At 37.9% G+C, this 11579-nt stretch overlaps 1 protein-coding gene across 9 annotated transcripts in view; it reads right to left on the bottom strand.

The window, feature by feature from the left end:
- Nucleotides 1–831: 831 nt before the first annotated feature.
- LOC125462769 (C4b-binding protein-like) overlaps nt 832–11579 on the bottom strand; it is a 49502-nt gene continuing 38754 nt past the window's right edge. For 5 of the 9 annotated variants that reach the window (XM_048553120.1, XM_048553113.2, XM_048553114.2 and 2 more), the window contains 3 exons: nt 10651–10738; nt 9993–10122; nt 832–4116 (listed from right to left, as the gene is read on the bottom strand). In XM_048553120.1, the coding sequence (XP_048409077.1) occupies nt 10026–10122; nt 10651–10738 (185 nt within the window). In that variant the 3' untranslated portion in view covers nt 832–4116; nt 9993–10025. Of the gene's footprint in view, nt 4117–9992; nt 10123–10363; nt 10739–11579 lie in introns of those variants that run through there. The other 4 variants (XM_048553115.2, XM_048553116.2, XR_009447003.1 and 1 more) reach the window with 2 other exon arrangements.

The following is an 11579-nucleotide window of genomic DNA, read 5'->3' as shown; positions in this document are numbered from 1 at the left end:
TTTAGCATGATCAGTCCACCTAGCCTGCAGATCTTTGGACTGAGGAAGGAAACCCAGACACAGGGAGAACGTGCAAACTCCACACAGGCAGTCACCCGAGGGCAGAATCAAACCCGGGTCCCAGAAGCTGTGAGGCAGCAGTGCTAACCACTGAGCCACCGTGCTGCCCCAAAAAAAATACCTCTAGACCATCAACTTCCCCCTTTTAACACAGAACATAGAACAATACAGCGCAGAACAGGCCCTTTGGTCGTCGATGTTGCGCCAACCTGTGAACTAATCTAAGCCCCTCCCCCAAACTAACCCATAATTATCCATATGCTTATCTAAGGACTTTATCTATGCCTCTCATCATCTTGTACACCTCTATCAAGTCACCTCTCATCCTTTTTCAATCCAATGAAAAAAGCCCTAGTTCCCTCAATATTTCCTCATAAGACTTGCCTCCAGTCCAGGCAGCATCCTGGTAACGTCTTAAATCAGGAGGAGATGGCCGGTGAACCATGGTTTCAGGATGGTTCTACTAAGTCAATCCTGGAGTGCAATACAGTCATTTATCATACGATTTAGGTCAATAATGATCAGGGTACATACTAGGGGCAATACATGAAGTCTTGGACAAAGTATCAATTCTTCCTTTGTTTTCCACCCACAATATCTACTGTGAAGGCTATTCTGTTCAAGTAACATTTTACCTGATGCACAACCAGGCTTTAAATATGATATCAGTGAAAAATCCCTAAGTCTCGATGTAAGTGTCTGGTTTTCCGTGTATATATTAAACTTATTGCCAATCTCATGTTCTAAAACAGACCATAATCACTACACCAGTCATTCATCCTCTGTTTAATAATACATCAAGCTTTTTCTAACAATAAAATCAACACAGTCTTTTTTAAGTAGTCTGCCAAAAGGTTTTTGGAAACATTTAAATTAAGTTTAGATTAAAAGTGAGTATTCTTAAAACTTGTGAGCTTAAATTTCAAAGTTTGAAACTGCCAAAGTAACACATATATCCTGATACATGGTGCTCGTTGGAACAATTCTTTCATAGAATGCCATAAAACAAAAACAACTTTTCCTACTTGCGCCTCTATCGTGCAACAGTTAACCAATGGCTTGAGAACTGCTGATTTGTTATTAAATAAGTCTACACTGTAACAGTGAGAATCATTTGATATATAGAACAGTAAATTTGGTTAAAAATGAATTCATATTGTTTTTAAGAATGCATGTATACTGTAATTCTAAAAGATTGTTATGACTGTTTAGGATTACATTGGTAGCTGATCATATTTCAGTTCTAGCCATTGCATACCATAGGATTGTCTTTAAAATGCAAATATTAGATAATATTCAACATCATCTTTGTCTTTAGTTCAAATGAAATCTAAACAATTGCATTTTATACAAAGATTGAGGTCCCAAAATCTTTAATTAAAAAAACTAAATACATCATAACAACCTGCACTTATTACATAAAATAAAACCAAAATCCTGGAGAAACAGATCCTGAAGATTCAAAGGAGACGACTTTGGAGCTAAAACATTAACTGTGCTTCCCTCTCCACAGATGCTGCTCCAACTGTTGCATTTCTCCACTATTTTCTCACCTATTTCAGATTTCCAGCATCCACCATATTTTATTTTTATTTGCTTGCACATACAGTAACATGCTCAAGATGGTTCAACTTTGATGAGCAGAACTGATACTTACAGTTCAAAAACCAAAGAACTGAAAATGCCAGAAATCAGAAAAACTCAGCACGTCTGGCAGCATCTGTGGTGAGAAAGCACAGTCAACATTTCAGAACTCAGACGATCACAGATAAATACAGGTGATATGCATGGTTAATTAGATTCCATCGGTGGCAAGAGATTGAAAACTAAAATGGTACATTTATACAACAGGAAAATAAACCAACGTGACCTCTGCTGTTAAAAAGTATATTCATTTAGAACAGATTGAAAAATTAAATATTGAAATCGGATTTATTTTAATAGTAAAAACCTTGTGCTCTCTTTCTCCTTGCGATTAAAGCATTAATGAATTAAATCAAAAACTCAGGAGATGCATCATAAACATTTTTACAATTATGTGGATTAGAGTTATTAGCATTTTTGGGCTCTTTAGACAAAGATAAAATTAAATACCAATATTGTTTAAAATGAATATTCCTTAATTTTCCTACTTTAGGTCAACCATTTTGAAGTTGGTGATATTCACTAATAAGAGAGTCACGTTTGGTTATACCAAGCCAATTTTTTTTTAAACAATTCAGCAAAGTTTGACCTTGAATGCTTTTAAAAACAAATTTTCTTGGCATATGGATAACAGTACCAATACAATTTATATCAGATACATACAGTTATCCTGAGAAAATAATGGCATCAATATTTCATGAAATCAACTGAACTATGACTATGGTCTGAATGTCTAAAGCAGAAGGCATAAAAAATGAACTACTCATTTGGGATTCATGAATAAGCTAGCCCAGGTAGGGTGGCATATTCCCTTTCCTGAATGACATTAATAAGCCAGTTGTTATTTTTAAAAGAACAACGGAGCAGTTCACTTGGTTGTACGCTAGTTGTTAGGCATGAATCAAATTTATTGAATTCAGTCGCACACTTTGCCATTGCATTCATTTCTATAAATTTGCTTTTTAACTTGACATTCTTTTTTGCTGCATAATAACTAGTGTTGGCATGGTGAAGACAATGTGCTGTTGTTGAATGTGATACTCTAACTTTTGATGGCGCTGAATTAATCCTTTAGTGGTGGAATGGGTATGAAATATTGCTCTAAATTGTGACAAGTAACTCATTCAGGACACAGGATTAGGAAATGCCTTCAGCATACTTACAGTCAAAGTATTTCAGATATTAGAGCAGATGTTAAAAGGAATTTGAAAATTATCCATTCACAACACAGTGAAAAGTTGTAAAAAACTGATCAGAACCTGAACAGTGACTCAAGTTCAGCAAAAGTACGCTATCAGATAAAAATAGTTTGATTTATCTTAAAGTTTGATTCTCTAGAAGTATGAAGTAATGCACAATTAACTTTTCAACAAAAACAAATTTTACAATAAATGACCTCATCTTCAAGTTGTTCATCGGAAAATACACCCATGCATCTAATTTTAACAGAATGTTTCAACTGGGAGGTACAGGAGAGAACGAATAAGCATTCAACTATCATGTTTCAGCTTTAGCTTCAAATACAACAAAGACAATAGTTTCTCTTCGTTAATCATCAAACAGAACAGTAACAAAAATTCAAGGGTTTGTTTTAAAACTGGAGGATAGACCTTTCTTTTGTATTACTGAAGTTTTACTTCTTTCATGAAGTTGCACAGATACAACATATTGTGTAAGGTGAAGAACAGCCAAAATCAAGCCTGGTCTCATCAAAGACTCTACTGCACTTTGCTGTTTAAGGCAATTAACAGTAAGTTTCCAGAAGCAGGATGCCAATCAGTAATTCACAAAGAAGTCTAAATAAAAGTGACAATAACTTATTCATGGACCTATTTGCATCTCTTAAAATACAACAGTCAGTGAGGGACAAATATATTTATAAAACATATTCAAATAAACAATGGAATAACATTTTTTAAACTGTGTTCAAATCTAAATCACAATTTCCAGTGGACATGTTTATAAAGCAACATCGACTGCACAGGTATCAAAAATCAAAACTAGCCTGAAGTTTTCACTAAAGTGCAATTGCCTAAAGGATAGAACATCTGGCACGAAAACTTCGCTCCTTGATAGATTAGAGCAAAATATTGTAGATCCTGGAAATCTGAAAGACAACAAGAAAACGCTGGAAATACTCAGCAGGTCTAGCAGCATCTGTGGGGACAGCAGCAATATTGACTTTTTAGATCAATGGCAAATGTTAACAGTTACCTTTGCACAGTTGCTGCCAGAGCTGCGGAATATTTTTGGCATTTTGTGTTGAAAATACCAACAGTTGCATCAAATTTGCTTTGTAATAAATCTGAGAAGGTAGGTGCTTCAGTTCATTTGTGATTTGAAATGTGATTAACTGAATTGGGATTTTGTCCGAAGTTTACATCAAAAGTGAGTACTATTTTCAGTTTTGACCTATGGAGGAGAACGTACACAGAATTAGAAAAGATCTGAACATTAGTCAAACTTGGATACATGAGAAATGATGAAACAATAATTGCATTAACATATGGTTTGAAAATATCAGAAATGTAGTTAAAAAAACAAATCTTAAAAGGGTAACTGTTGCTCTTTTCACTGATGCTGCCAGATATCTCAGTATTTTCCAATCTTGTTCTTATTCCTTTAATCATTTGTTGCATAAACAGCATTTAATCACAATTCATAAAACCACAGCAACATTTAGCATTCTAAATTTCACTTTTGCATGTATGGAGATATATTTAATAAAAGTAACATTTGGTTATATAATAATAATATGATGTCATAACATTCTAAACCAGATTAAAGTATCGTCCCAAAATAAATCAGGGGATGAGCAAAAACTTCGAAAAAGCAAGTAGTTCAGACGGACATTTTAAAAGGAGGAAAAAGAGGCAAAAGGTTTAAGGACGGAGCTGTACAGTTTAGGCAGGTGCAGCCCCAAATGGAGCAGCAAGTAAAATCGTAGATGCTCAAGAGGTTGGGATTACAAACGTACATATCTTGGAGGGCGTGGGGCCATAGATAGTTAGGACGGACTGAGGCTATGGCCTTGAAAACAAGGATGAAAATTTGAAAAAAATAACGTTGCTTAAGTCAGGAGTCAATGTAGTTGAGCAAATGTAATGATGGAAGGTAAATTGGTTTTTGCATGTGCAGGGACATGAGAGCGCAAAAGTTGGGAAGTGACTGTAGGGGTTAACTTACTAGCATGGATAAAAGGAGAAAGAAGCAGACTGTTAAAACCAATGGATTTTTATCGTATTAGTAAATTGTAACTAGTCGAGTGACAAAAAAAAGATTGATGAAGGCAGAGTGGTAGATGTTGTTTAAATAGATTTCATCAATGTGTTTAACAAGTTTCCGCAGGGCAGACTGATAAGCAAGGTTAGATCACATGGAATTTATGGGGAGTTAGCCAATTCAATACAAAACTGGCTTGAAGGTAGGAGACACAGGGTGCTGGTAGAGGGTTGTTTCTCATACTGGAGGACTGCGACCAGTGGTGTGCCACAAGGATTGGTGTTGGCTCCACTGCTACTCATCATTTATATAACCGATTTAGACATAAATATATGAGGTATGGTTAGTAAGTTTGCAGATGACACCAAAAATGGTGGTGTAGTGAACGTGAAGGTTACCTCAGCGTATAAAGGGAGTTTGATCAGAGGGACCAATGGGCCGAAGAATAGCAGATGGAGTTTAATTTACATAAATATGAGGTGTTGCATTTTGGGAAGGCAAATCAGGTCAGGTATTATGCAGTTCTTGGGAGGTCACTGGGAAGTTTTGCCAAAAAGAGACCTTGAGGTTACGTGCATAGTTCCTTGAAAGTGGAGTCACAGACAGACAGCATGAAGAAAAAGGCATTTGTTATGCTTGTCTTTATTGTCAGTGCGTTGAGTATAGGAGTCAGGATGTTATGTTACAGCTGTACAGAACATTGGTGTGGCCGTGTTTAGAATACTGCATTCAATTCTGATCTCCCTAAGCAAGGTGTTAAACTTGAAAGGATTCAGAAAATATTTACTGGAATGTTGTCAGGATTGGCTTATAGGGAAAGGCTGAATAAGTTGGGCCATTTCTCCCTGGAATGTTGAAGGCTGAGGGGTGGCCTTATAGAGATTTGTAAAATCATGAGGGGCATGGATAGGCTGAATATCCAAAGTCCTTTCCTGGGGGAGTCCAAAACTAGAGTCAAAAGCGACACTTCACATCACAAAGGAGCAATGTTCCAAAAGCTTGTGATTTCAAACAAGCCTGTTGGACTATAACCTGGTGTTGTATGACTCCTGACTTTGTACACCTGAGTCCAACACTGGCACCTCCACATCAAAGCTAGAGGGCATAGGTTTAGGGCGAGAGGGGAAACTTTTTCCACACAAGAGGGTGGTGTGTATATGGAACAAGCTGCTGTAGGAAGTGACGGAGGTGATTACAATTCCATCATTTAAATGGCATATGGAAACGCATAGGAGTAGGAAATGTTTAGAGTGATTTGTGTCAAATACTGGCAAATGGGACTAGATCAGTTTAGGATTTCCGGTCAGCATGGATAACATGGACAAAAAAGTCTGTTTCCATGCTGTATGATTGTGACTCTATACTCTATGACTCTAAGTCATTCTTTTAGAGGAGATAAAATGTGAGAGATTGGCCAGGAATACAGTCAAGTTTACATAACAAAAGACCCAGATGAAGGTTTCAGCAACAGGTGAATTTGGTAGGGGCAGACTGGAGCAATGTTACCCAATTAGAAATGGGGACCACTACTGATGGTGCAAATATGGTTGAAAATTCACCTCTGAATCAAATATGACACCAAATTTATGAGTAGCTTCACGCAGTTGCAAGGGAGAGGGAATAACAAGGGAACAAACTTTGCAGTGGGAATTTGAGAACAATTAATCGTGTTTTTGAGGCTTAATTGTCAGAAATTTCTGCTCATACAGTACTAGATGCTGGACAAACAGTCTGACAATTTGCGAAGCAGTCATGAGGGGTGGTGTTGAGATTAAGCGCAAGTGTCATCAGCATACTTGGAAATTAGATGTTTTCAAACACCAAACACAGGGGAGGCAATGGCCTAGTGGTATTATCACTGGACTATTAATCCAGAGATCCACTAAACGTTCTGCAGACCTTGGTTTCAATCCCACCATTGCAGATGGTGGAATTTGAATTCAAAGATATTGGAATTGAGAATTTAATGATGACTGTGAATCCATTGCCAATTGTTAGGAAAGCCCAGCTGGTTCACTAATGTCTCTTAGGGAAGGAAACTGCCATCCTTACTGGAGAACTGGTCTGGATTACATGTGACTCCAGACCTGCAGCAATGTGGTAGGCTCTCAACACCCCTCTGGGCAATTAGGGCAGAGAATAAATGCTGCCTAGCCAGTGATGCCCTCATCCCCTGAATGAATCAAGAAATGATGTCAGTGAACAGCAGCAAGTAGCTGAAACGAAGGAGTGGTAAGGGTAGAAACTTGAGAAATGACAACAGTTAATGGTGCAAGAGTTTGAACAGAAACCATGGCAAATGATTGTCTACCTGTGATCAGACTGACAAGAATGGGGTCAGACACTGATTCCATAAATGTTTTGAAAATACGGAAAACTAAGTTCACTCATTAGATAAAGGGCAGGGAAATAAAATGGCCTAACAACTGCTTTAAAAAGCTTAGTGTAAACAGATTCTTAAAAAGAAAAGGAATGAGTGTGGTGGATGAGCTACAGTCGTTGTGTGAGGATGGTGCAAGACAGGTGAGTGTGACAAGTGGTGTAGGAGAAATGACGTTAGACGAGTAATCCAGAGCCCCAGGCTAATGCTCTGACCAAATGGATTTCAATGCTACTAGTGGATGGCAACAATTGAATTCAATAAAAATCTGGGTCAAAAACTGCTGTTGATGTTGTAAAAAAACTTAAAAGGGTCACTGATGCTCTTTTGGTGGGGGAAATCTGCCATCCTTACCTGATTAGGCCTTTATATGATTCTAAACGCACAGCAATGTGGCAAACTCTTTCCACACTCTGCGCGTGGAATGAACTCAATTGTTCCCTGAAAGAATTACTAAAGAAAAATGTTGAATTGTCTGTTTTTGTGCTAATCTATTATTTTCTGATTCTAGCCTTAGCCATGCTGAGTCAGCAAAGTTCTTTTTATATTTGAAATGAATAAATTCCTCCCCTTGATTATGAATGATTTAATTCTTTAAACATTCAACTTTGGTGATACTTCTACAGGGCTTAGTCCTTCATCTTAGCAAAGGGGATACACACAGTTTACAGTTTAAGAAGTGGGCAAAAAGCTGGCAAATGGAGCATAATGTAGGCAAATATGAAGTCCATTTTGAAGGGAGAATAAAAGCATTACTTAAATGGATAAAACTGCAGAAAGTAACACAAAGGAGTTTGCAGGTCTTTGTGCATGCTAGTTAAGTGTGACAAACCATGACAGTGAGAAGGGAGAAGTGATGTCATTGAAATGATAGAAAGCTAGTACACAAGTGAAGTAGTTAAGCAGAAAGACTAATAGAATGCTGGCCTTTATATCAAGAAGATTGGAGAACAAGAGAAGGGAAGTCTTTGCAATTGAACAGGATGCTGTGAGAGCACAGCGTACCACAAGCAGTTTTGATCCCCTTATTTGAGGAAAGGTATCACTTAATTGGCAGCAGTTCAGGTCACCTGAAAGCTCACCAGGATGATCCTGATTAAGGAGGGATTGTCTTATGAGAAAAGGCTAAATAGAATATGATGCTACTCCTTGGAGTTTAGAAGAATGAGGGGTGATCTCATTGAAACATATTGGATTTTTAAGGGGTTTTACAGGGTCAATGCAGAGAGAATATTCCCCTCAAGGGGCAGTCTAGGACCAGAGTGCAGAGTCTCAGAATAAAGGGGTGCCAATTTAAAACTGAGACAGAGAGGAATTTCTTCTCTCAGGTGGTTGAGTGTCTTTGGAACTTTTGCCATAATCAGCTGTGGGAGCAGAGTCCTTGTGTATGTTTAAGGCCGAGATGGATAGATTTTTGATCAGTAAGGAAGCAAGGTTTACAGGGAAAAGGCAGGAAAGTGGACATGAGGAATGTTGAATCAGCCATGATCTTATTCAGTCGAAGTGCAGATTTGAGGGACCGAATGGCCTACTCCTGTTCCCATTTCTTATGGCCTTACTTTGGTTTTACATATAGAAAAAACATTTAAAATAAGGGGCAAGCTTTCATGTTAACAATAGGTGCAGTGTGTTTAGCAGCTGTTGGAAAAAATCTAAGTGAATCCATTCGGGCACATCTGGAAAACAGTAGTTTGACAAAAGATAGCCACTGGAGTTGTGGAAAAGCACAAAAGACCGAATGGCACAGTAGGCTCAAAGGGCCAAGTGGTCTACACCTGCACCAACTGTATTTTGTATGTTTCTATACTTGTCCTTAATTTTTAAATTCTAATCTTGGCCCTAGTCTTCTCTTCCTCAAATGTAATGTAGAACTCGATTATTATGATCGCCACTAACTTGAAGACACCTTCACAGTAACAGTATTAACTCTGACTTGTTAACAGTTTTAGGTCTAGTACAGCCTACTCAGTCATGGCTCCAGAACATGCTCTTTAAAGAAACTATCCCAGATATGGCTTATTAACACATTTAGGTTACCTGTACCCACCTGATTTATCATGGAATATTTTTCTCTGTCCTGTCCATCTTGTTGGTATCTACATATACATATAGATCCTCCAGTTCCCACTATAAATTCCTCTCATGCAGATGTCTTAAACATTGGCACCAAAAAGGCAGCATGGCCTTCTGCATTTTCACACTGCTGCAGAAAGTAAGTCACCCACCCTCACTATGCTGTTCTCTACTGCCATATCACTACATCTCTGTTTGCTCCATAACTTAAATGACTTTATGCACCATGATCAGCTGACTCATTCACTAAACTAGGAAGAACGTACTTAGACTCTGAAGAAGGGTCACTGGACTCGAAATGTTTACTCTGCTTTCTCTCCAGAGATGCTGCCAGACCTAAGTTTCTCCAGAAATTTGTATTTTATCTTTTCGAACTTCGATTTATGTAGTGCCTTCCCTGACCTTGGCACATGACAAGACGTTTCACAGTCAATGAAGCGCTTTTCTGAAGCATGTTCAAAACATTAATTTAAGAAATCACAAGCAGTCTGCTCAAATGAGATATTTATCAGGAAGTCTTTTTTAGTAATGTTAGTTAAGAGATAAAAATTGGCCAAGATGAATACTTAACCATGTACTAGAACAACACTGAAAGCATTTAAAGTAGCTTTACCTATTATAATCATAAGTTTGACTTGTTTAAAGATCATGCTGGGTGATCATGGTACTCATTAACATTGGTCTCCACTTGGTTTTCACTGGGTTGAGGATTGATGTGAACTTTCTTACACAAGGTACGCTGCCTGCAAAGACGAAAGGTGATAAACATGAATGAAAATTCAATATGCAATAATGTTGGATAAATTTGTAAAATGGAAATATCATTCATACAGCATAATAAATAACAACTTTGAAATATCACAGTGATAACACATTCAAAGTGACTTCCAGTTTCATAAACGTATTGGAAAATGCAGGTTAAGGAAAGCAACCGAAATTAAAACTATAGACAGACAAATCATTAATAATCAATCATTCATTTACATTTTCACAGGTGTTGAAAATTAAGGTAGTTGGTTTGAGGTTGAGGGAAGACATCTTGTGGTCAGTTGTCAACACGCAAAACAAATTTAATGAAAGATTTCTGTGGGAAAAGTAGACTTATTTAACAGGTTTCTCAAAGCCAATTTTGCCAGAGTGAATCAACAGCAGGCAAGAAAAGAGCAAACCAGTGGAAAATAGGCCATGAAAAGGTGCAAGAAAAACAAAGCAGAGTGTGTTTATAGTTTTCCAGAAGGTGCTCAACAGTCATGACAATAAAAGTATCTTACCGTTTTTTATTATAAAAGTACAATCCAGCAGCACCACCAATACCAACACAAACGCCAATAGTACAACTGATAACAATACCTGTAGTACCTTAAAGAGTACATAAAGTTTGTCATTGATTAAGTTTGCAACTTAGGTAACATACTAGGTGACAGTGTCACGATCTTTCTCAACTTCTGATATTGTCCTTAACTTTATTTACAAAGCAGTGGTTTACAACAAATACACATCTATCATAGAGATACAACCATTTCAAAAGGTACTAAATAGTGGTATTAGGTTTGACTACATAATATGGTGCCAATAGTACGATACAACGCTCACCGAGAATTCTTTATAAAATACAGAGCGGAAGCTTCCCGTATTTTGGTAAAGTGTCAATTTTCGGGAGTTTCCTTGTGAGCCCTGGCAAATGTTCTTACTCAGCCCTCCACTGCTCACCTAATCATGCATTCAACCTCCTTGGTACCATCATTGCACAATCAGATTCAAACAATGAGCAGAGAAAGAAGTGCTTACTAGTGCTGGGATCAGACACTCATGCCACAAGCACCATATTTAAACTCCAGCTGCGCACACTTATGCTTCAAGGCAAGAATAGCTGTTCAGTTGGTTGCCGTACATTTGGAAAAGTCATGCCTGAGAAAAGCAAATTAGTATCTCAGTTTGCCAAGGGTCCTGGTGGATGGATTGGAGGAGAGGCAGGCCATTCTCCTTCCCCTGGCTGCCAGAGGAGAGCACACCACCAAATCCTACCAGCCTGGTGCAAAGATGACATCTGAGTAAATGTGGTATCAGCATTTCAGAAGGATGAGGAATGAGGTCAATAATGTACTGTGCTCCGCAAGGTTAAGTGTCACCATCTTTTCTCTATCAACTCAAAGCATTCCCTCTAAGCTGCATGGCTGCTCCAAGGTTTCGTGCATGCGAT

Source organism: Stegostoma tigrinum, chromosome 21, assembly GCF_030684315.1.
Source record: "Stegostoma tigrinum isolate sSteTig4 chromosome 21, sSteTig4.hap1, whole genome shotgun sequence".
Classification (NCBI taxonomy): domain Eukaryota; kingdom Metazoa; phylum Chordata; class Chondrichthyes; order Orectolobiformes; family Stegostomatidae; genus Stegostoma; species Stegostoma tigrinum.
The sequence above is the reverse complement of the archived record's forward strand: the minus strand, read 5'-3'. Positions and strand labels throughout refer to the sequence as shown.